The 26,627-nt window shown below is 38.3% G+C and overlaps 1 protein-coding gene and 1 gene segment (V, D, J or C); both read right to left on the reverse strand.

Moving 5' to 3' along the window:
* LOC148815901 (cytosolic phospholipase A2 gamma-like) overlaps window positions 1-18,243 on the reverse strand; it is a 30,009-nt gene extending 11,766 nt beyond the window's left edge. Inside the window, exons 1-12 of the mRNA XM_088904684.1 lie at window positions 18,139-18,243; window positions 16,244-16,386; window positions 15,726-15,924; window positions 13,435-13,546; window positions 12,647-12,787; window positions 12,054-12,107; window positions 8,331-8,402; window positions 7,132-7,245; window positions 6,879-6,998; window positions 6,135-6,182; window positions 4,266-4,403; window positions 3,056-3,210 (exon numbers count right to left, since the gene is read on the reverse strand). Of these exons, the coding sequence (XP_088760810.1) occupies window positions 3,056-3,210; window positions 4,266-4,403; window positions 6,135-6,182; window positions 6,879-6,998; window positions 7,132-7,245; window positions 8,331-8,402; window positions 12,054-12,107; window positions 12,647-12,787; window positions 13,435-13,546; window positions 15,726-15,924; window positions 16,244-16,335 (1,245 nt within the window). The 5' untranslated portion in view covers window positions 16,336-16,386; window positions 18,139-18,243. The remainder of the gene's footprint in view (window positions 1-3,055; window positions 3,211-4,265; window positions 4,404-6,134; window positions 6,183-6,878; window positions 6,999-7,131; window positions 7,246-8,330; window positions 8,403-12,053; window positions 12,108-12,646; window positions 12,788-13,434; window positions 13,547-15,725; window positions 15,925-16,243; window positions 16,387-18,138) is intronic.
* Window positions 1-26,627, reverse strand: part of LOC148815891 (Ig kappa chain V-III region MOPC 321-like) — a 736,297-nt gene that overhangs the window by 592,867 nt on the left and 116,803 nt on the right.

The following is a 26,627-nucleotide window of genomic DNA, read 5'->3' on the forward strand; positions in this document are numbered from 1 at the left end:
CCCTCAAAGGAATGCCATAGACTCAAACTGCAAAATAAACACTAAAGAAAGAAAGTATTTGTATTGTAATTGCAAATCCTGGTACTGTATGAGTGATTGGTATGACTTTCCTCATTACAAATCTCTTATTAGAATTTAAATTTCTCTGTAACTCTGTAATGATCAGATTGTCCCTGGTTCAGAAAAAAAGATCTAAAGTATACTAGTTTGTCACTCTTCTAATTCCCTTTGCTAAATGACTTTTCATACTAATCTGATCAATCTAACTGCCAGTTTTCTGTGCTTTCTCTATCCTGCTAGATTTGCAATTATTCTGAAAATTTTCATCTTGAAATAACTCATTTCTAAATACCTTTTTCACTGTTAACATCTTGCAGCAACTCTGCGACAAAATATACACTCTGACAGTTCATCCTGCTACCAACATTAAATAAAACAAATCTTAAGATTTCTATATTTATGTCTTTATTTAGTGGTTTCATTAGTGACAAAGGCTAAACTTTCTTGGAAAAATGTCTTTTATGTGTTGCGGAAAAAACTGACTTGCTTTAACAAAATATGTTTACAAATCCTTTCACCTGGCATTTTCGTAGTTAGAAATTATGGAACGCTCTGTTAAAAGCAAGGGAGTTTTTATGTCCGTTGCAGTTCTTTTGCAACATGAATATAATTATATCGTTATTAATTTCTTGAGATACGCGATTCCATATGATATTCCCTTTTAATCAAATTCTAAAAGTATGCTTGTTGACTCCGGTATCACGTTAGTTAAAGACTTCGATGCTTAAAATGTTTAGGGAGAAATGGAATACTGGTGTGTATGTTTTCTTTAAAGTACCGAGACCAGCCATATACTGTATGTTTAAGTTCCAAAATTAATATCGTTTATGGACTTCACACGCGTTGCAGTATGCTCCTATTCTTTTTATGCTCAGGCACTAAGTAAAAGGAGATGCTTCATATTGCTTGACTAATTTTAAAAACTAAGTTAGAAATGCAGACGCTCCCTCGGTGCGCTGCTCTGGTGCGCCGGCTCTTACACAGTGCCTGTCTGCCGTAAGCGTTACAATATACATACCCAACACTGCTTGTACCCATCTGTCATGCAAATAAAACACCTTGAATTGAATTGAATTGAGGGGAGAGGGGGGGAATACTAAAGCCAATACTGGCTCAATACCCTCGATGGGCTTTGACGTGCTAATGCATTGGTTTAACAGTCCGGGTGTGGCAGGCTTCCAATGTCAACTCGACTCGATTGGAAGACAATGAACGTATTTTGTGATATTTAGAAATATAAATTTGTTTGGTGCGAGTGAGGTTTTATTTAATCTCTGACCAAGGGAAACGTTTCATTTTTTCAAAGAAATGTTTGTTAAAAAATAAAGTCATAGTTCTATGGGATTCAATCAGAGACCATGTGACATGGGAGTCAGGAAACTACTGTAACACACAGCGCCACCGGATTTAATAACGCAATAAAAACGCTATAAAATAATGTGACTAGGCACAGAAAAAGTTTACAGCACAGTACAATAATAAATGCTGACCATGACTTTAGAAGCATAAATTACCTTACACTCAATTTAAACGCAAGCTGTCTTTCTGTATGAACCTCTAAGCTGGTTCATACAGAAAATGTAGAAATGCATTAGCCTGATTTTGATTAAAAAACACATAATTAAACACGCGTTTGCGATTTAAATCAGAACACGATTTAAATCAGTATAAATGTTTATATTGTAACGCATACTGTCCAGCCTCCATTTCTCTATAAAAATTTACTCTGTTGCACACACACACACACAATAGAAGGAGGAACCGCTGTCAGAAGGGAAGATATGTTCAAAATATCGCAAATATCGATCATGTTGTGATATTTTGAAATATAAAAGTCAATTGATTGTCCATAATATCGCTATTCTATTTTTTCGAAGAAATGTTTGTTAAAAGAAAAGTCCAGCACCAGCTGAATTCGAACACACAAGCTGCTAGTTGGTAGTCACGCACCTAGACCAGTTGGCTACAAGACAGCTCGCATGAACAGGCAGGCGAAACAACCCTACACAGCCCTGTCGCAGCACATGAATACCGTTATTAAATTCTTTAGATACGCGATTCCATATTATATTCCCTTTTAATCAAATTCTAAAAGTATGCTTGTTGACTCCGGTATCGCGTTAGTTAAAGACTTCGATGCTTACAATGTTTAGGGAGAAATGGAATACTGGTGTGTATTTTTTTTTTTAAAATACCAAGACCAGCTATATACTGTATGTTTATGTTCCAAAATTAATATCGTTTATGGCCTTCACACGCGTTACAGTATGCTCCTATTCTTTTTATGCTCAGCTACTAAGATTTCCCTTCAGTGGTAAAATTCAATATCTACAACGGGCACAGCAAAGACGTTTACTGTAAGTCTTTCTACGACAGACCAACGGACCACGAGTGCCCCTGTTGGTCAACCAATCACGTACTGCAGTGCCACGCGTCATCCTGCGTCATACTGAGCGACGTCACCTGCGGTACGTGTCTGTGACGCGCACTTTGAATGGCTGCATCTGTACAGTTTGAGTGCACAGATAATCTCCAATAGCTTTATTATTAGGAATATTAATATTATTATTCTGTTCCTAGAGTATTCTATTCTATTCCAATTATTAATAGGAAAGCCCTTTGCATAAGTAACCTGATTTAAACTAGAAAAAAATGCTGGGAAATTATACATTTATGGATCTTTAATACAGAACGTCAAATTAACAGGCACTGATGTTTAAATGTGTACCTGGTGAAACCTATGAGATACAGTAGGTACTTCAGCATCTTCACAGAAACCTAGTATTAGTCCAACATTAGGCTACCAGCTTGTTGAAGCCCTGTTTTATGGTAGAGCAGTTTGAAATAGAAATCTGGCATTGGCACACCTACACTGTAACTGAGGGAATCACCTAGACTACAGGAGCTCCTACAGTAGCCTGAGCCTGGACCACTGAAGTGTGAACTCAAGACAGCAGAACCAGATGAACGTGATGACTTGTATGATGTACTTTACCATGAATGGGTCTTCAGCGCTGAAATCAAAGGACAGAATGAGCTGCACTCCCCTGTCTCTCCTCAGGACCAGTGGGTAGGCACTGTTGATGGACAGACCAGCATCGATGAGGTAGATTTTGTCCTCAGTGACCAGGTTCCTGGGGAGTCTGTTATCTAGGGATTATTCAGACACAAGAGAAAGAGTTCAGAGGCACATTTGGATTCCAGGTGGATGCTGCACATTAGTGGTGGTGGAGGGGAGTCCCCATTACCTGTAAAGCGCTTTGAGTGGAGTGTCCAGAAAAGCGCTACATAAGTGTATTATTAATTATTGTTATTATTTAATAAATAGAAAGAAGCTGCTGTACTAGGAACCATTGAGATCTGTTTTTTTATGACACAGCAAATACATGGATTCAAAACTACAACAAAAAACATACAGAATGAGGGATTCACACTTAAAAAACTAAAAAAAAGTGGATAACAACATTCGTTTAAGAAAAAAAAGTCAGTGTTACAGGTTGGTCTAAAACCTCGACAAATGCAACCTGCTATGGTTTACCAATTCTTAAAGTGCTGTGAAATTGCTTTTCTCTTTGAGTTATTTTGAATCATTTTATATACCATCAGAATGTATAATGTAGAGTGTTTCCTAGATTAATTTTTAAGGTAAGTATCAGATTGACAGTAGTCCTGGATAAAGGCATCATCTGTCTACTTTTTCATAATCCACTATAATAATCACAATGCTGTACTATTTTACGAGATACTATACAAAAATATAATGAAATTATTACTTTATCACTTCAAGCTTTCAGCTGCTGGCTAACCTAAGAATGGGAAGAATAAAGACTTGTGGACAAGCTCTTTTAACATGTGCATTTCTAATTTGTTATATCTAGTTTTCCACAGTACCTGAGTGGGGTGTCTCTCTGTGAGGTGCCAGGCAGGTCAAGTCAAATGAGGACCCAAACCAGCTAAGTCCATCCAATTTTATTGGATTTTATTAGCTACTTGGAGAAACCTCAGTTACAGTTTGCCTAATCTTGAACAGCTGACTAGTAGACTGTGGGCCTCCCACTGCCCACTGAGTGAACACTGTTACACTGTTACAAGTCCAGACCTGTTACAGTCTTGGGACCAATCAGTTCACTTTTGCTACAGTATATATTGCACATTGCACTGTTAAAAGTTATTTTCTGTGCTACTGTGCTATATTGGAGTCTCACCTGTGTTGGGGTACTCATACAGAAAGTTGTGCTTGGTTCCCCAGATCCAGAAAAATACCATTTTATAAATCTCGTGAAAAATTGTGAGAAGGGACACATCAGATTTGTCGCAGTTCATGGTCACATTCCCATAGGAAGCTGGAAGAAGAGATAAACATGACCTGTTGTTTCTGAGCAAGAGAAGTTCAAACATTTCCAAGCATGTCAGATTGCTACAATCCAGTAGGCTGTATTGAACAATTTCTATTCCCAAAGATTTAATTCTTGGACAGAATTCTTGTATCAACTGGATTCTTTTGGTGTTGACTTTACAGCAGTATTTTGCTGTTAAGTTAGGTCAATCTAACCAAAAGAACCAGTAACCTTTAACCTTTAGCATTTCTCTTCTGGACACAACAAAACACAGACTTCACTTCACAGACACTATATTCTACCTCACAAAATGCCACATAGGCATAAATTAAAATCAATATGATGGTACCCTATCTTGCTGTTTAAACTGTTTGTTCCTTGTTTACAGTCATTGCCATTGTGCCAAATTAATATCATCAGAGCATTGTTGCCAGCCTGAACCTCCAAATGTACTGATGCACACTGAAGCAATTCCAGTACACTTTAGTTCAGTAGGTACACATAATACATCAATTTCCCTATGGGATTAATAAAGAATTATCTATCTAATAAAATGTCTAGTGGGAGTACTGTACTTGTCAGAATTCAGTCCTTCAATTCTGTTTCAGTGGCTGCTAGAAAAAGAGGAGGAAGGAATACAATTGTTTTTTTTTTTTATTCTAGAAATGGATTTAAAACACCAATTGGAAAATCTAGGCAAGCTAAAAATCCAGTATTTGAATCCAAACTAATTCACTGAGATGCTATAGTCACTTGTGCATACAGAACAAATTTCTCTAAAAGTATTCATACCCTTGATACAATATAACTGAAAGTTGACTTAGCATAAATTGCAAGAGAAAAGTCTATGTTTATTTGATATAACAAATGAATGTACCAAATTAATGATTTTTTAAATTATTACAATTTGTAGCCAGCTGTACACACCACACTGTATGTGCCAGCACATAAACAATGAGCTAGGATTTTCACAAAAACTAAACAGGCTGATCCATAAGTGTTTGTGTGAGACTGAAAACAGTGAAGACTAAGATGCAAACTTAGACAAGCAAGACTTAGACAAGAAAACTAGAGATTTCCTGAAATGAAATAAACTACAAGAGACTGCTACTCTCAAATCAGACCAGATAGGGTCAACCAGATATGCTCCAAGGCTTAAAGGAATGTTCTGCACTGATAAACTGAAGGATGTGGACCTATGTCATCTTGAAAAGACATAGCTGTGAAGAAACCTGATACTGTATTAAAAGCCCTCAAAGAGCCGACCCAGTAGATGTCTGTAAAAGCAATAGTGAAATCCCAGTTGTATTTGTGTCAGTGGTGTTTTTTGTTCCTCTCCTGCTTCTCTGGCTTTGTATAATGGAGTTTCATGAAACTACAGTATAAGCTATTTATCTAACCATCAATCTGTCTAAGCAGGCCCAATGACTTCCATTCTCTTACAACTACTCTTTATATAACACTAAGAGCAATCAATTCAATATTAACTGCCCCTGTCTCTCTCTATGCCTCTGTAGCGTTTTTTTTCTCTCTCCCCCTCATGAATAATTCAGTATTATTTATCCATAATCTAAACTGTATTATAGCCATAGTTATATTGTAGTATTAATTAGTTTCTCCTATTTCTGAGTATGATTTGGCTGGATAGTGCTTCAGGTGTGTAAAAGCTATCATATAAAGTGATGGGTGCCTGTACATCTAAATCATACTACTGTATAATTTACAAAACCAACTTACCTGCATTCTCTGTTGCTTGCGTGGTGACAATGAGCTGTTCATTTGCTTCTGAAATGAATGTGAAACCGAACATTAAATTAGAAAAGGCTTCCAAGCAAATTCCCCTTGTATTAAATTTTGTGATCATCTGATATAGCACCTTTAAAAGACCAGACTATACTCCTGTTATTTAACAGTTAAGCAATGTGGTAAACTGAATTTTGAAGCACAAGGAAGATCCATGTTTAGTATTGTATCTGCATTGATTTGGTGCTCAAAAGAATACAAGCATTTATATGTGTCACTTCTGACACTCAGCAGACAGTGAGAAGAGCTGCTGTGTACCGAATCATAAAGTACGCTGGAGAGCTCATTGCTGTTTTTACACAAGTGAAAATAGATCAAATGTCTAGAATAGGAAATGTAAAAATAATGAAATAAGAACTTACTTGAAATCATTAAGAATTCCAGAGGAAATTGAAATGTATTACTGTATAAGGTATGGAAGGGAATGTTTTTTCTACTTTTACACATTTTTGTGTTTTTTGTGAACACATTTTTTTTTGTCTTCTGATTACAACTTCCAGGCTTGTCCCATTTCATGATTCAGTTGATTTTTCTGTTGGAGGAGTTTCGGTAAGCTCATGCTTTATGGATGCAGTGTGACAAGTTTTTTGTCACGACTTATGGGCAATTTCTGCAAAATACTGATTTCCAGATCTTACAGCATCACTGACACTCTTATTTCAGGTGAGACACACTTGCCTTCAAAATGCTTAAGGACAACCTTGGAAAGAGCTGATATCATCCTGTGCTGGATGTCCTTGCCAACGACGTCCCACGTATCATACATCAGTGAGACCAACTCATATATCACCTTTTCATCTGGTGGACAGAGAAAAGAGGATAAAAGAGTCTCACACATGGTAAGAGGCAGATGGGGGAAGAGGTTTCCTTTCGGTTGTAACCCTCCTTGGATTCTGAAGTAATTGGAAATTTACATGTAAGAGAAGCATACCTTTGACAATGTTCTTCATAGAGTTGAGGATGTGTTTGCAGTCTTTGCCACAGAGGGAGTTCCAGTTGAGCTTAAGCAGGCAAAAGATCATAGCTCTCTTTTCACATTCATCACCTGTGAATGAGACCCACACTTTGAGTACAAGTTTAGAAAGAAATCAGATAAGGGAATGTTTTGGTTCCCTTACTGGAAAGAGTAGGCAGGCCAAAATGTTCACTTCAAGAGAACTACAGTCCTAACAAGGATATTCCATAGTAACCGCTAGTTTGGGTTACAGCTCATCCCACACACAGCAGAAAAGTTCTAAACTAAATTAGCCTTGAAATGGAAAAATTACTGCAAAGGTTTTGGAACAGGTGAGGGTCTGTAAGTTATGAAGTACAGACATATCCCGGAGAAAAGAGAATATTAATTTGTTCACAGTTGTATACTGGGGTGTTTAGAGAATACCTCTGCGAACCCCTGCAGTGGCTTCTTTACCAGTAGTGTTTTCTAAAAAAGTTCAAACTTACCTTTTCTAAAAACGTTTCAGCTAAAGAACTGTGGTAACTGTGGAAACTTGTAAACTGCTGGTTTTAATAGAGAAAGTTACTTTAGCTCCTAGTGTAATTTATCATTTTTCCCCAAATTGGGCAGAGAAAAGAAAACACAGCAACTTATTCTAAATACCCCACCACACCAGCACCACATCAGCAAAAGCATTTTCTTCACTCCTGGACTGCTGAAGTTCTAAGGCTATGATACAGATAGCTTTAATAATCTTTTCCAGTCCTAGACTGTTTTTCTTCCTGGTCTAACAATGTAAATAGAGGGTCTTGTTCTCCACACTAACAGGTTTGATCAGTAGCTGTTCTAGCTGTGAAGACATTAGACAACGTGGGAGCTCAGTGCAGAAAAACAGAGAAAAGGGTATATTAATTGGGATTGGGTGAACCTTAGCTTGAACAAGATACAGTCAACATGGGATTGCCTGGAACTGAGATTGGGGGGATAAGTCTTCGGGAGGGATATTTCTTGTACTAGTCTTGGCATTCAGCCATTATTGGCTGGTATTGTCACCTGCAAGACAGGTCAGAGTGGGAAGAGTCTTGGCTTGCAAGACAGTTACCTGGCAATGGATTATTGTGGGTATATTAAGACTACCCCTAAACTCTCAAACCTACATTGAGTGCATGTGACTCAACCTGCTTTACCATTACCTAAACTGAGGTCTTCCTCATCTTCCTCCACATCATTGTAAAAAGAGAACACATCTTCAGAGGGGGGTCTACCTGTGAAAAGAAGAGAGGGTCTGTTATTCTGTGGTTTAATTCTGACAGAGATACCTTCTGATTTTTTGATAACCCACTGTGTGTTTATTTCCAGATGATTAATTACCAATAAGCTTTTGACAAGGATCTACAGAGAAATGCAAAAACATGTTAAGTGGAAAGAAAGTGGGTCTTAATAAAATCTCCAAGGGAAAAACAGGAGAAAACAATATTTAGATTTTTTTGGAATTGGATGAACTAAAATATAAGTGATAGAGACATTCATGTGGACATTGCATTGAGGAGAGATGGGAAGATGGGAGAGGAGAAGGACTAGCTCTATACTTCAAAAACAACTTTCTTGCACAGAACTTAAGCCAGATAAAGCCAAGGTCTCAACCTTTATGGCTGAAACATAAAACCACAGTGCATGATGTTACAGACCACCAAGTTCAGAAAAACATACTTCTTTTCATATTTATATTTCTTATATATTGTTGGAGATTGGACCTCTCCTCATGCAGATTTGTAAATCCAATATGAATGTCAGAAGCTGACACTCAAATGGTAGACATGCCTAATGACTACTTCCTTAGTCAGAGCAGATACGAGACGGAATAGTTGTACAGATCTTTTAAAAAAAGTCAAGATAGAGTGAGGAAACAGGGGTGAGAAAACCATTAGAACAGAATTATCATAATATGGTGTTGTCCTGAAGTGCTGTAAGCATTGAAATTACTCAGGTAGATTCCAGATTTAAATAAAGCAGACAGAACTTTTATTTAAGTCTTCTGTATAGTTTTATTTCTTATTGCATTAAAGAAAAAAGAGCTGAAGAACAGTAGAATGGAGCAGGATAGGTATGGAATCAGTGCAGAAAGGATGGCAACAGTTTAAAGACATGCAGAGCTGTTACAGGTACTAGAAATCCTTAAGTTAAACAAGCCTGTCAGTCTTGATAGCATTAAATCTATTCCACAGAAAGATCCTGTACAAGACATGCCACATAGAATGTTAACTAACCTTTTTCAAAGGCCTATCAAAACATGGTTAGTAGCCACAATTAGACAATGGGTGACAATGGGTGATAAATAGTCTGTCGGTGAATTCGTTCTTTCAGACCAGTATGTTTGGAGTCTATAGCATGTAAGGATATACAAATGATAATTGGAACTGCACTAGGAAATCAAATGTATGCATAGCATTAGGAATCTGGGGAAATTTGCACATACCTTTATGAATAGATTAGCAAACAGTGCAAAAGATGAAAGGGAAATGATAATTTAGATAGAATGAAAACAACTGCACATGTAGTTGCACATGCATGTAGGAACATTTATAACTAAAATGGGAAACAGAGAATCATGAAGATACTTATGATAAATGTGCTGGTCTATATGTTGGTGCAGTCAGTATTTAAAGGAAGACTAAAGGGTTTAAGGCTTTCTGTTACACCTTAGTCCCTTATGCTTGCCCTGAATCCAATGAGCACTATGTGTATCTCAGTACAATCATGGAAGAGCTTGCAGTGTGAAAAGTGGCAGATATTGTAGATGTGAGTCAGGACTGCCCCGTTCTTGCTGCTGGTGGAGGGAGAAAAAGTAATTACAAGGCCTTCAACAGAGAGAAGAATCACATCTTTAAAATGTGAAACTCTAGAACATGTCACTGAAGCTACAGGTGTGCCTTCATTCATGAAAATAATACAATTTCAGCATCCAATTGGACCACATACTGTACAGTAGTCCTCTCAATAATCAGCTTTGTAGTATAGCAATTTTATGTAATGCAGAAGCAAATGAACAATTTCAGTTCCTATCAGGTGAAGTACAAAAATAGAAATAAATCAGTGATGATTAGAAATTAAATTGAATAGATCTTTCAAATACACTGTAAATGCACAATACATACAGAAAATGCTCACAGATTTCCCAGATTTTGTCTTTTATTTATTTATATGACAACACCCTTTAATGTTTAATTGATGTTGGATTTATTCCAAGATCCTTTACACTTTGAAATAAAATTGCCCATGACAATTTCTGAGACAAACCAAGGAGCTTGTACTCCACTAACAACCAGCAGAATCAATTTATTGGGCAACTGTCAGTTAGGAATAAATGGTTTATTGGGATAAACAACTCAAAACAGTAACAAAATTGATCCTTCTGTGTGAGAATTGATTCACCATCATTTCATTATTCAACTAGTGTTTGCTGCATATAATCACACCTGCTGCAATATGTAAAAAGTAGTGTACCTGTACTGTACATAAGAAGATGCCTGATTTTGTGGAAAAGAATATCAGAAAATAAGAGCATCTTACCGCCAGAACTCTGGAGAAGGTTTCTATGTAACTTTCTTTTAGGATGGAATAAATCTTTAAAAAAAGAAATTATCTTTCCTGAAATGAAAAGAAATTAACAATAGTCACATGTACATTTAAGAAAGATGAATTGACTGTTTAATTTTCTACGAACTACAAAATCTGGAACCACCATTTGTATATAACTCAGCTCTATGGCATCAGTTCCTGTATTGGTTGCAACAAGACAGGGAGAAATGCTCTGACATGCCCAGTTACAGATGTGTGTTATTTAAACAGCAGCAGAGAGATCTGAGGCAGTGTTCTCTCTGTCTGATGTCAACTTAAGCTTCAAGAAAACTCATATACTGTAGTCCTGGCCTGTTAAACTATACCCTTCCATGTAGTCCAGACAGTTGTGGGTCTCCATTAGATGGTTAATGACCTGATACATACCTGAAACCAGCAGCATCAGAAAACTGGTTCAGACTGTTTCTGAAGCTATACTGTTTTATTGTTATTCTGGATCCCCAGAGTTTATTTCTTAGAAAGAAACTGGCAGCATTCAAATATTTTCTTTTTTTGAAATTAATTTATTAAAATGTCTGGATTTTTTCTTCACTTTGACATTATAGAGTACTTTGTGTTGATGAGCAGCTAAAATTCTCAATTAAATACATCATGGTTCCATGCTGTAACACAATAAAATGTGAAAAGTCAAAGGGGGTGGATACTTTTGCAAGGCACTGTACATCAAGTCAGTGTCATCTGCCATCTGTGACCAGGAATTCCTTGAGCATTACTGAAAAATCAGTAGAGATACTGTACCGAAGGACTAGGTGAATTTACACTTACTATGACACCAGCCTGCACAAACATCTGATCTCATCTGTTATCAGAAGCTAAGCAGTCAACTCTGGTTAGTACTTTAATGACTGGGTAAATTTACCAAGGTAGCCTCAGCGTGCTCTGCAATACTGATCCATCTGGAATCTACCATGTGTCTGGCTTCTTACAAGAGAAAGCTGGATGAGATCCTTGGATGAAATTCTGTAATTACTAACTTCCAAAAAGGCAAGAGGGGTCAGGTACTCTCCCTCTGGTTTGTAACTGTTCATGTGCCTTTAATTGAGAGCAGCACCATTCCTCCTGCCACACGCTATTCATCGCTGGAGTGTGTAAAACTGTCTGTCTTGGTAGGTGATGTTAGAAGAAAGCCTACCAACCCTCTTTCCCCTGGACTGCTACAAGGACTGTAGTATTGTGTCAGCCTGACTAATACAGTATGTGAAAATAATGAATTAGGTGGGCAAAAAATAAAAACAAATACTAATTTCTGTTTAAAAAATGCACAAAAGGTAAAATACCTATTAAGAATTTTTTGTTCTCCTTCATATCGCCTATGGCACTTCCACACAGTCCTGAAGAAACACAGAAGAGTATGAATTGAACAGGAAAGCTGGTTCAGTGTTGAACTAAACTACAGAAGAGGTGAGTCCTTCTTCATCCCACAGCAAACCCTGCAATATGCCTGGGCCACCAGTGGTTTGATTATTTTTTTGTAAGGCTTTTTCACACTTCTCGGTAGTATTAGCTGTATCATTACATACACTTTTTTTCCCACGAGATGTGTGTCACTTATTTATTAATTACTAAGTGTTTATAAAGTGTTAAACACTCCTATCATCTCCTCTCCTAACAAATCAGACTGTTTTAAACCGATAAGTAATCAGGAAAAATTTGGATCATCAATTAATAAATCACTGGATTTCCACTTGGTCATTCAAGAGTAATTATCACCTTGGTGCAGTAAATTTTTAAAATAATAAATAATACTATAAATAAATACTATATTGTCAGATAACATCGATATTATATACTGGCCATCCTGAACAAGTGCCATTCTAAAAACAGATGATGTACAAAACTGCTATGAATTTCTAAAAGAAGGATCAGAAACCTTGCAAGCACAGCATGTCCATCTCATCTTTGTGTTTTATCTTGTTTCCTCCATGGAATTGACTCCCCAGGGCACTGGTGTCTACAAAGGCTCCATACTCAGGGTATCCTGCTTCATGACGGGTTATTTCAAACCAAGTCCCTGGAAAGGGAGAGACAGGGAGGAAAGGAAGACAAAAAGACAGAATTTGAGAATCTTGAATAAATCAAGAAGAGCACATTGCCAGCCAACAACTTCCACTGCAATATTGTCACTTTATGTAAATTACCTCACTGCCTCCGATCACTGATTTTAGAAGCTGCAGGGTGTTTGGTTTCTAATAAAAAATACCCACCTTCCTCTCAAACACAAGAACTGCTTATTTTAATGTTGCTGCTTTTGAAGCACTTGCTACTAACACTACTACAGCTGCCATGGGTGCAGCATTGTGGACCATTGTGGTTTGGGTTCAGATTGTAGTCAAGACACAGCAGCTGTGCTTTTAAGCAAGGAATTTAACTCAGCTTGCTTTAACAAGATGCCCTGATTAGTGCAAGATGTAAGGGATAAAAGATGTTGAACGTAATTTAATTTTGCTGTTACTTAATTCTGCTTAATGCTGCAGGTGTTGATACTTTTACAACTGCTGGTAGTGTTACTACTGCCATTGCTTTGAGAGATACTGCTGTTGTTGCTACGAGCATTAATATGTAATATTATATATTACAATAATTCCTTTTATTTAAGCCAATTCATCCCTATTGTTATGGCATCTAGAGCAAATAAAGTGTATGAAGTGGGAGTCTTGCCTTTGTTGTATTCTTCCTTGTCATCCAGCTGTGACTTATTCACTGCAGCATAGATGGGGTAAGGGTTGGTCATTTCTGCATCTTCCTCCTTCGAAAGTTTGCGATCGTCCATCTGGAAAGAACCAAGTGTGTATAAATAACCATCAAAGTCCAGAGAAGAGCCACAGGACACATTCAGTTCTGATGAAAGGCTGAAGGCACAAAGAGGACAAACACAACAGATCTGAATTGAGCGTTTTCTGTATTGTGAGAGATGAGAGGAGACACAAATACTAATATGCAAATGAAGGTGAAGAATGATATGCACAGTGTGAGCTGGGTGAGGTGGTCTGTACTGCCACAGAAGCTATGATTGCTGCTGGAAGTGGTGTTTGTTGGACCCTGTGGTCTGTGTGGGTCCAAATGCTCCGGTATAGTGGCGGGGACACTTTACTGTAGTGGGAGCCGTCTTTCAGATGACACATTAAACCGAGGTCCGGACTCTCTGTGGTCATTAAAGTGAAAAATTGGATTTGGAGTTATCCTGGTGTCCGGGACAAATTTCACCCCTCAGCCTTTATTGTGGCCTCCAAATTGTCCCCATGTATGATGGTCTGGCACCCCCTCCAGGGTGTACCCTGCCTTGTGCTTGTTGCTTGCCTGGTAGGCTCTGGCTTCCTGTGACACCATAGAGTATAAAGTGGTTTGGAAAATGATATGACATGATGACATTTGCCTAATACTGTGCTGTGTTTCTGTACTCACCAAATGACAAATACAGCAATTGGTTAGTGTAAAATCACTGCTGCTTCAGTTGCACATGCCTCAATTTGAAAAAAAAGTCTCAAGAAATCTCACGACTTGCATTTTGTGCAATTTTGTATCCAGCCATTCAAGATATTTGTGGGGGAGAAAGAGATATGCCTTACAGCATAAAGTTAGGTTACTAACTATCAAATGGTCTATCTGTTTTTGTAACTGTTATAAAATCATTGGTCTATAGGTTAATTGAATCATTCTTGTCTTTCTATTAAAAAATATAATCGTTAATATTTTACAATCCTGCTATTGCTCTGTAAAGTATTCACAAAGCAGTGTAGATTTAAAGAAGGTTTTGTTCTAAAAACAACACAAAAGTAAATGTTGTTTTACACCATTTGTATCACTGAGTATGTAATTATCTCATTCTGTTCTGCATTGTCACTGAAAGTCCATATTTTAAATTTAAACCAGTTCTCACAGCATGATGCTGCTGGTGTCGGCCTGGATTGAGCACAGATTCAATGAGATGAAGGATGAGGACAGCAAGGTTGAGCACTTGATTGGTCATGTAAAAAATATAAAAAGTACAGTATGTATATATTTTATATTGATATATGTACATAAATATAAAAAGTATAAAAAATGGGTGGTATGAATGGATGGATGTTACAGCTTGAAAAGATTAGTTGTTTGTTAAAATATTAATATTGTTAGCAAATTTACCAGTTTCCTGACAAATAAGTGTTTCTAACAAAGACTGAGTTTTGTAATTTCTTTGTAATGGTTGATCTACATTAATGGGATTCAGCATTTCTACCACTATTTCCAACTGTGTAATTTGCAATCTATGTGTGCTAGGGCAACAGATATGAGCACTTTCATGAGAATATCTATATGAGAAACTCAACTTTTTGCTGCTTTTCCATTACAGATTCAGTGAATGATTATCTTTTATGGAAGATGTCTGATATCTTTAAGGGAGCTGGGACTCTCACTTCAAATTCATCTTGAGAGAACCCCTCTCTCTGGATTAGGTCACCTCCTTAAGGTGAAAATGAGTAACACAGAGCTGCAATTTGTCAGTCCAGCTTCCCTCCCAGCTACTGTAAATCGCAATTGAGAGTGCAGGTGTTGAACACTGCCAAAGACAGATGCTACACAGAGCTGGGTCACCCTGACCTCTAGTGGCCAGTTAATGTAACTGCTCCCAAAGGTGTACTAAACACCTTCTACTTCATTGTCTCCTGGAGGGCTTTATAGAATCACCATGATTTTTGCTGTTATTGGTATTATTAACACCAATATTTTATTTTTTTCCTATTTATATCTGAACATGAAAATAAATCCTTTGTCACTTGCCATTTGTCCTTTCTCTTCGCAGGCACTTTTGAGAAATCTGACACTATATCTTATGGAAAAAAGGACAAGTTCACAAACCGACACCCAGACAGGGAGAAAGAGACACTGCAGAATGAGACAGAGAGCTTAACTTACATATAACTGGTTACATACTGTACAAACACACATACAAGAAGGACAAGAATGCTGACCTCTTTCACCACCATGTAAACAAATATTGCCGCCCAAATATCTGTACAAGAAAAGTTCTCATCCTCTATTGTCTTCATGATTTTCTGCAAACGTTTTATAATGCTGAATTTTCCATTGTTGAGAGTTTCCACCATTTTTGTCTCTGCATCCTCCACTTGAGAGGACCACTGTTGGTCACGGTACAGAGAGGACATACACCTGCAGTGTTAGACACACAAACACACAGAAAACATTTCACCAGTGTATGCACTGTGCACAGCTGAATTCACAGCCTGAATCCTGAACCTTCTGAATTTGCAGGGTTACAATGCACACCTGACAGATCTATTGCTCTTTCAAATCTTTCAAGCACTTTGAGAAGCCACCTTTAAAGGCGCTTTATAAAATACAGTTTTTTAATTATTATTATTATTGTTATTATTAATATTATTATTATTATTATTATTATAATAATTCAAAATGGGAACTGAATTCACAGGCTCATAGCTGATCTTGGAGCCCAGTCTCTCAGACTCACCAGGTGGATCCTGACACTCCACACAGGTACATGATGGTGTCCAGCAGGTTCTGAGCCCCCAGCTCAGTTAAAGTCCCCATGAGAGCCACCATGGCACGCAGACCCCCCCCAGAGCCCAGCACAGCAATGGGGGGAACACAGTCCTGATTGAGGAAGAGAGGAGAAGACAGAATCTAACACAGAGGTCATGGAGGCCAGGTCTAGTGACCCAGCGACTTCAGAAACACCATTAATAGTTACTTGGCCTTACAGTATCTTCTTTTCATTTTCCTCTCCTTCTGTCTCAAAGAGGATTGAGCTCTTACTTACTGATTGAAAGGACTCCCTTGTGATGCTCATAGATGCTGGGTTTATGTTAAATACTGATATTTTAAAGTATTAATTTTGAACCATAAAACCATTTGTAATTTTTCTGTAAAAAAAACATCTTCCAGGAGAAAACGTGTGATTATTTCTAAAGTCATATTGTTCTGAAAAATAATTTTGTCTATTTCTCTTACAGACAGTGTGCAGCAGTAAAGTGTCTGGTCTTGCAAACAGAGGGTTGTGGGATCGTTGTCCCATTGCTGTGCTGTCCCGCTACACTTCCTCTGTACTGCTCCAGTCCTCCCAGCTGTACAAATGCAGCATTGCTGAGGGTGACCCTGTGGCAGACTGGCCTCCAGTCCAGGAGGAGAACCTTCAGACCTTCCATCAGTCTGGACAGCAGCGTGAGTTTGAGCCTGAGCAGCTGTTAGACTAGAGTGTGGACTTTACATCACTGCATACAGCTTGGGGCGGTGCAGTGTAGAGGGTTTGAGTGCCCCTTGCAGACACTGCTGTTGCACCTTGAATGAGGTACATCTCTCCAGTTCTTCCGGTTCACCCAACTGTATAAGTGGGCACCAGCACTGCTCCTGTTCAGTTAGACTTACGAGCACTGCTGGGGAAATGCCTTGTGACAGACCAGCATCACATCCTGGGGGAGTCATGTGGTCTCTCGTCTGCTTAACACTTTAGAAACCAGGATGAGATCATGCCCACTGAGCTGCTGCTGAAATCCGTTTAGCCAATTAATTCCAAATGTGGCAGACGTATGCACTGGGACATTTCAGATTAAATCATTAAAACTGGTGGTAAGATTTTTTAATCTTCCACAATTACAACTCTCACACCAATCCCTGTGATAATGATAAAAATGAGCACAGCTATTTCCATGAGTCTTTACTAGTGTTTTGTTTCTATTTACAATCGTATATGTATTTTATAGATGCAGCAATGTGGATTGTCAGTGGATTTAAGGTAGTATTCTATTTGGGCTCCGTTTAATTAAAAAAAGAATGTAGTTGCAGTAAGTGCCTATTATATTTGGGCCAATATGAATAAAGTTGGTGTAGTATTATTGGGGTTTATAGCTGTAGCTGTAAAGCATTACATATAATTTCTGTTGTTAGACCTTGAGGTCTTTGACATTAAAGTGTATATTTATCATCATGATTCTCAAAAATTCTTAAGTCCAACGGCAATTTTACATTCAAATAAATTAGCAGTCTGTATGTTACATGCATATTCACAGCAATTCTTTTGCATCCTTCCTGACCTACTTCACTGCCACAATTTTCACTATCATATTTCAGGACAACGAACTTAAATATAATCTGTCAGGCTGTCTAATTTCAACTGAACACTATATAAGAATATAGTATAAGTAGAGATGAATTCCACACTGAAAATAACAAAAAAAACACCTTCTGATGTTGGGCTTCAAGATACTGTGAGACTAAATATGTTTCCAAGAGATTATATCAAATCACTACACTTCATTATCTATAACACATATCAATAACCACAAGACTATACTGTACATATCAGATATTCCAATTTTATACATTATATTGTTTTATCAGAACTTGTACCGCATCACAGGGAATTTGGAGGCTCCTCAGGGCATTCTGAATTTTGATTTTTCTCTTTTGAATGTCCTTGTTCTCCCCCTCACAAAGAGTGTGAGCAACTCGGATGTAAGAAGCCCTGAAAGAAAGAGTGAAGTGACTGAGAAGATATTGGGGATGTCTAACTATCACATGTGTGACACACAAACTTCCCTTCACTTCACTGTGATATACCACACACACACAGTGACATCAGTCTGATGTACTGCACACACACACATGATAGCACATTGATAACAACAAACCTGGCTCATTCTTCATGCTGAAAAGTCATTTTCTGTGCTTCATTTTACTGATCCTGCTTAACTGTATGGCACAACCTTTTCTTTTAATACAGGGGATTTCAGTGGTATTTTCAGTAAAGGAGCTTAAAATGATCTAATGTCAGATAGACATTCTCTGTGCTGCAGTGTAGGCATCTAGGAAGAGTGCACTCATCTTAGACATATCTTCTATGTGTCAGTATATATATTTACTATACAGTATGTGACATTATATCCCTTGTCTGACAGGATCACATACTAGGATCTATTTAATTTCCTCCTCTAACAGGATTGGAGCCATGGTAGCTCAGACGGCAAGGGTGTCCCCCTCCTGACTGGAAGGTCCTGGGTTCAATCGCAGGTAGGGGAAAGTGATGTAACTTGCTCTAATTCCTTCCAGGTGGCTCCCAGGTCCACGTAGCCTGCTTTCCAAATGAGTACCAGGAGGTAATAGGCCACCTCCTGTGTCAGATGGTCAAGAAAATGGTGGCCTTTACCTCCCCATTCCCCTGTAGGCCTTCGTGACCTGAAAAGATAACCTACCTACCTAGCAGGTTTGGATGTTGTGCTGTTTCTGGCAGCTGTGGGAATTCTGGCTTTAGATGTGTTATTTCATGGAAGAATGTTTGTCTAATTCGAGAGTTTCTCACAGTAGAGAAGAAAATACATCTGTCTCTGCTTATCCCTGCTGGCAGTGGGAGCTTGTCCTCTCCTGGCAGCCAGTATCTATTGCCTGACTGTGGTTACTAAACCTGTACTTGATCTGGGTCTGTTTTTCCTTGGTATCTCTTACCCTGGTCAGAAACTCGTCTAGTGTGTGTGTTTTTTAGGGGAATACAGCAATTCAGCTTGTAGAGATGTTCGAAATTGCTTTTTAAGACTGGATAGTCAGGAGAATGTTTGTGGGCATTTCTTCTAAACCATGTGTTTGCGGTGTTGTACCATCTCTCAGTATCCAAGGTGCAGATTTCCTTTGTGTGGCTGTCTGTGTCTTTGGTTTGAAAGTTCTCGCAGTGCCTTTCTGGTGTTTTTGAAGTCTGTGTCAAACCATTCTTCTTTTGCTTTTGTTTTATGGGTGTTTTTGTGTTCTTTTCAGTTTGGTATCAAGGCTATTTTCCGAAATCTGCAATTTACATCTTTTATAACCAGATTTACAGTATGCTAGTTTTGTTGTTTTTTGTTGGAGTGTTTAGAAAAGGAACTCTGAAATTCCTGGTCATTTTGTGCTCTAGTATTCATACAGATTGTTTATTCACACCTGAAGAAGGCTCCACGGCTGAAACGTTGTGTTTTTTCTCTCTTCTTTTTTTTCAGCATGGAATAAACCTATTACTTGTTCCCTTGCAGCCGAGCATGCTGATGCAGCTACCTACCTGAACTACTACAGATTGTTTATAGCCCATCTACATGACTGGTTGAGGTCACACAGCCAGCTGTGTTGTATCCGTGCTCCAGTATGGGTATTTAGAAAGAGTGTCCTTCAGTCACACTGGTGTTCTCTGTGCCTCAACACAGGTATTTAGATACAGTGCTCACCTATCAGCCAGATAATCTACAGTTTGTCAAAAAATAAAAATGTATATTTCACAGATATTTAGACATAGATTTTGAACACTCCTTAAATAACGATGTGTGATTTTGAGCTCTCTTTAAATATCTATGTCATAGATGTTTGAAGTGAGCTGTCCTGAGAGGCAAAACTTCTCTGGGTCTCAGTAGAGGTATTTAGAGAGAGCCCTCCTGACATACCAATGTTCGCTGTGTCAATAAAGAAGTTTAGGAACAGTGCCTTATTCCCAGGTAACAGTTTCCCATATCTTAATAAAGAGATTTAAATAAACTTACTTTTCAGTTTCCTCAGTTCTCCTTCTCTTTGGCTGTAAAGGTACATCAATAAATAAACATTGACAAGACTTATTAACATGACTGCATAAAAAGACATTAACATGTTGAATGGCTGAATGGACTCCTCTCAGTTTCAAACTTTATGTTCTTCTGATGAGAATACAGGTACCTATGTTCTGTCAAACTGCTACCCAATACAGTGTCTGAGTGTTTTAGGAATGTAGTCTTCTGCTTTTCAGAATTGCTTGCGTGTTTGCTTTTACTGAACTCTCCAAGAATAAAAAGTCCTCTGATGGAGTACTTACACACACTGATCTACCTGCAGGCTTGAACTGTGTCGTAATACTCAATTTTCAGAAACAAATAACACATGAGTGCAACACATAATTAAAGAGCACTGCTGGAGATTACTAGTAAAACATATACCAGTGTAAGGCAGAAGCTGCAAGTCATTATTTAATTATCACCTTCTAAGCCTGATCAGTATTAAGATGATAAGCATTCATCTACCTTGTGGGGGTTCATGCTGTCTTTTTTGTGAAGAATTCACTTGCTTCAGTGGATCTGTCAAAGAAACAATATGTCAGAAGAAAACTCTTCACATTAAGAAGACATCCAAAAATAGGTTGTACTAGTCCAGACTAAAGAGAGGCACAGGCCTCCTGATAGTGATTCTCAGCCACATAGTTCCCAATTTATCCTTACATATCACCTGAAATGAGCAAGGACCAGTTATTTACAAGATGGGCTTCCCTGTCATGTCCTTTAACTTTCATTCAAGATGGCTCACTGGAGCAGGAAAAGTGTCTTCTGGCAGCCTGAGTCTTTTACTTTCACATGAAAAACTGACATTATTTTATGTCTCTAAAGTGTAATTATCAGATAACGAAAAACTACTATGTAAAATTGCCAGACGCATTCACTTTTGGAATATACAGTACAGGTACTGCTTAATTTCCTGAGTCAGATTGTAAAAAGATTATTTTCCCACAACCGATACCTGGATCTAAAATAACACAGAAATGACAGAAGGGAATGTCTTCCTGAAATTAACAATTTTGTTAACAATTCCATCATTTAAATTTATTATTAGTTTATTTAAAGACATTATTTTTTTGTTCTGTTTTAAAGCAATGTGTGCCTCACCTTAAAGATTTCTACTAAATCGACTTCCCTAAAATCCTGTGCAATACTGGAAGAAATGTGATCCAAGGGTTAAACAAAGGAATATTTTTATAATTCTCTATTACAATTGCATGCAACACAGTAACTGATATTAAAAATTGCAATGTGCAAAAAAATACAGACAGTGTTGAGCATTATATTTATCCCGGAACATTATTTATAAAAGGTTTCATGCACAAGTTTATAGAATAAGTATAGATAGTCTAGTTGTGTATATTATCAAATACAGTGATAGATAAGATAAGATCACTTTATTGGCCATATACAATTTCCTGCATTAGGAATTCATCTTCTTGCATACCCCAGCTTGCTCTCCATGAAACACAGACAGGGAGAGAAGCTTGGGGTTAGAGCACCAGGTTAGCCATTGTACAGTACAGCATCCCTGGAGTAGTTGGGGTTAAGGGCCTTGCTCAGGGGCCCAACAGAGTAGGATTTCTCTGCCAACTGTGGATTTGAACCAGCAACCTTCCAGCCACAGGCACAGATCCTTAGCCACAGTGCATACTAGTACACACTAGAACCTCAATAATATTGCTGAAGTAAGTTCATATTTAGGCCTTTTACACTAGCAGTTTACCATAATGTGTCCTGTACATACTCACCTGTCTCAGATGTACCTCAGTGTGGAGATGTACAGTAGTCCAACTGTTCCACACAGAGTATTTATACATCTGGAGGCTGCAGTGCTCTCCACATTTACATACAATGCTCACGTCTACAGTTGATGGCAAGATAAAAGGCCAAGGTCCGTGGCTGGAAGCCAGCATTTCATTTGAAACATAACCTTGATTCCACCGAAATATGTGACAAAAAAGACAAGCCTAGTTTGAGAAGTATTTCCTGTTTCATCTACCTGAACAGTCCTTATCATTACAGTTTCCTGCAGTCTTTTATTTTTCTCTGTTCCAAACTGTCAATTAAAGATTAACCTCATTGTTATCCCAGATAAATATGTATTTTAAAAATCTTTTACAGATGATTCTTCTAAATATTAACTTAATTAAAGGTACAGTTACTGATAAAACAGAACACAACCTAATTGTACACATAGGGATTACAATGATGCTGTTGATTAAACAGTTAGTCCAAATATGTAACTGAGAGCCCAGGTGGCACAAAAAAATAGAACTCAGTAGGTTTTAAAGGAATTAAGTCTGAGTCTTCTGACTTGGACCACATATCCCCAACCTTTGTTCATATCAGTAAAAAGTTGCCAGTATCTTGATTGTGACAGCAGTTAGCTAATTAAAACAATATACGATTAAAACTGGCTGAACCAATAGCCATGTTTTCAGCTCCAAACTGTCCAGTGGTGTCCTCAGCTGTCCACACAACTGTGACCACTGCAATGTCCCAAACACCTGAGAGCCTGTTCAGAGCCACTTCTCCCTCTGATAATTAGCTGTCTGGGTCTCTTTAGGGCTCACAAACAGGATGACAACAAACAGCATAGGGGTTCCACAGTGTTCATGGTCTTCTGCTGCAGATACAAGAATCACAGCAGTGGCAGTTTCACTGAATATCAGCAATATAAAAAGAAATAAAATTTTGTTATGTGTTTAAGATTTAACTGCTGAAACTCTAAAGGCATTTTGTCAAAGCACAGACTGAGCCCTGTACCCCTCATATCACTTCCTCAGACCTTGATCAGTTGTGTCATTACCAGCTGTGACCAGGATTCCTCAGTAAACACTCAAATGGCATCTTCAATAAGGACTGGTGCTCAATAAGCAGACTAGTTATACACAGTAGTTCAGTAGTGACCCCAGGCAGTACCCCAAAGCCGGGCAGTAAAGTCAGTGAAACATCATCACTCAAAGTGCTGCCTGTCCCCTATTTATTTTAGAAAATTTTGAATTTGTTTATTGTGGGGTCCTCAGGCTAACAATGTTCTCTCCTACTTTGGTAATACATTTCCAGTTCATTAATGATTCCATACTGGTAGGGTTAAAAGTTATTGAAAGAGCACCTTAACCAACTCATAGTGTAAACATTTCCTAACACTGCTATAGAATAGATAGTATTGTAGGTAAATCTGTACTGTTATTCAGTTTATTTCTTTCCATTTTTAGCTGAAGCACAGATACATAGAACACCAAATGAACTCTGCAGATGTTTATTGTTAGTATGGATGTGCATCCAGAAATGGATTTTATGTATAATTTATTTTCAAACAACCATTTAAATATATAATATAACGTAGTATATATTATATAACATAGTATTTATGTGTGTAACTTTAATATTTATCTTCAAGTAGTTTCTATTTGTAGCACAAATTTGCCTTGCAAAATGATTCATCCTAATGCAATGTCTGTGCATTTTGTTTTGTCCAAGATTGAAATCATGACGCATTGGACTTTGTGTTTTTTAATCTTAACAGTCTACTCTAGTTACCCTTTTTGTAAATAAAAAATGCAAAGAATGCTGAAATTAATATATTTTTAAAGAAAATTAGAAGATTCTCTTTTGCTTAATGCATAGTAACAGTCTGAGGTTTTCTGGGTGACCAGAATGTTAGGCCTCTGAAACGCCTTGTTTGTAAATACTGTACATAAAGTAACTTTGTTTGTTGTATGTTCTGTGTAGTGTAGCTTGTATTTTGCAATTATAATAAATATTTTTTTTTAACCAAGTGTGCAGGGATTATCACTCCTCTGAACAAAGGTGTGCCGGAGAACAAATAATTCATGTGCCTCTAATTATACCAGCCACTTGGGTTTATTGCTAGAAATCACTTAAAAGTCAGGGGTTATGAATAATTATTTCACTGATTGACTAAACTGCTCGGTCAATTGCTGATTTTCACCAGTTTCGTAACTCCCCATTTGTAACAATACTAACTGCTAAAGAGCTACAGTACTTCCCAGGAAGAATAATTAAAATTCCAAAAGATAAATGTCCTCAGGGCAAATAAGAGCTGTTTGCTGTTTGATCTCACTTACAGGTTATGTTTTCTTTAAAAAGAAATATGAACAGCGGCTTGAGTCAATGCCCTCGAGAGGAGAACAGAGGTAGTGGTGTGAGATCAGCTTGGCAATTTTGAAAGGGCTTCTTTTAAATGTGCTCCAAAGCAAAGGGAGAGAAGAAACAAAAATGCACGCTTGGAGTATTTGAATTACAGGCGCTTTGAGAAAAATGTGCCTTAGCTCTGGAGCTCTTAGTGAGGTTGGGCGAATGTACACCATGTGGCAGCGTGAAGAATTCTTATAGAGGAGCTGAAATTGCAGTCTCGCGCAGCCGTGAAAGGATAGAAAAAAGGAAAATAACATTGGGCTTACAGCAGAACTTTAAGAGAAAAACAAAATTATGCTTTGCTGTGCCACAGGAGCACATAAGGTCTAGCTGGCTGTTCTTCCTGTAAAAATGTCTTATACCAGAAATGTCAACACATGTCAACATTTTAATATGCAATTGCAATATGCAATATACCTAAAAAAGATGTGGCAGACTATACTATTAAAATACAAATATAAATAAAAATATAATCCTACAGCTTTACTTTATGGAACTTTAGGCAACAAAACATTCTCTCCACCCCACGCCTAGTTTTTAGAATATAGGACATGACAGCTTCATGGAAACACACTAAATCCCTTAATTGTGTGACAGGGCTTCGTGACATTATACATGTTACAGAAAGTCAGCATTCTGTGTGAAATCTAGACAGAGTAGAATTCTCCCACAGGAAGAGACACAGTCTTTAGCATAGGGGAGTTTGTGTAAGAAGCAGCACTGTGTGGTTCCCAGAACCACAAGCCATCATGATTGAATCTTAATGGAGACGGAGAAGAGCAACTGTACACCTGTCAGAACTGAGCTTTTACTTGTTGGTGACTAAGAAAACCTAGCATGCAGTGTCTTAAAATAACATTCATCTCTTTCCTATAATGTCCTGTTTTGTTCAATTACAGATAATGTGTACACATTTTTAAAGTGAATATATTTAAACAAACCATGAATACCCAAACTGACAAATTCTGCAAAAGTGAAAATATGTTGTGCATATGTATTCAGCATCCTGAATCAATATTTGGTGGAAACACCTTTAGCCACAGTTACTACTGTTATCTGGTTTGGATAAGTGCCTACCAGCTGTCACGGACGTCCAAAGGGACTAACCGTGGGGAGCAGGAGAGCGGAAAAAGACCCATATGCGTAGCGGCGAGACGGGGAAAAGGCCCGGGCTCAATAGTGCAAAGAGTTCAGGAATGCCGTATAGAAACCTATGCCCTCAGGGAGCGGACGTGGGGCGCCCTGGTGCTAGGCGGGTCTCAGGACATCCGAACGTCATTGCTGAGCGAGGACAGAGTGCAAGACCCGGAAATATATAGCCCAAGGAAGAGAGGGACAGGAAGGACAGCAGACCGGAAACTAGGGACAGGACAGAGAAGGAGCGCCCTCTGGCTGCAGAGGGCGTGACAGTACCCCCCCCTTCATGGGCGGCTCCCGATGCCCAAACAAATAAATAAGCTGCACAGCACTGGGGGGAGGAAAAACCTCATTTAACTGAAAGGAAACCTCTGGGAATCCATGGCTGAGAGCTACCCCTTCCTCCGGGGTATAAACCTTTATTGGGTGGAGGAAGGGGGGGTAGAGAAGAGCTCCGGAGACTTAAAACAAAAAAGTACACAAACACAAACCCAACAGACAAAAACCTGGGAAAGACCAGGGAGATAAACCACACAAAACAGATAGGAACCAAAAACCAAAGTTCCGAGACACAGAGAGCAAGGGGGACCAAAAAGGAGGGGAAACCAGGAAGAAAAAAAATCAAAACAAAAGGCAAAAAAAAACCCACAAAAACCCCAGGGAAAAATACCGCAGACTGGGCAAATGGCACGTTCACATTCTAACGCTGATATCGGAGTGGACAACCTGAGGAAAGCCAGACCGAAGTCCGCTCACAGACACAGATGCCCGGAGTGATATCCAGCGAAAAGAATGGAGGAACGGCAAATGGGCACGTTCACATACTAACGCTGATATCGGAGTGGACAACCTGAGGAAAGCCAGACCAAAGCCCGCTCACAGACACAGATGCCCGGAGTGATATCCAGCGAAAGGCATGGAAGAACGGCAGAAAGCTTACCATTCTATCACTGATATCGGAGAGAGCCAGACCAGGAAGAGCCAGGAACGAGAACCCGCTCCTGA

The sequence above is a fragment of the Atractosteus spatula genome, chromosome 24, assembly GCF_055471065.1.
Source record: "Atractosteus spatula isolate fAtrSpa1 chromosome 24, fAtrSpa1.hap1, whole genome shotgun sequence".
In the NCBI taxonomy this organism is placed as follows: domain Eukaryota; kingdom Metazoa; phylum Chordata; class Actinopteri; order Semionotiformes; family Lepisosteidae; genus Atractosteus; species Atractosteus spatula.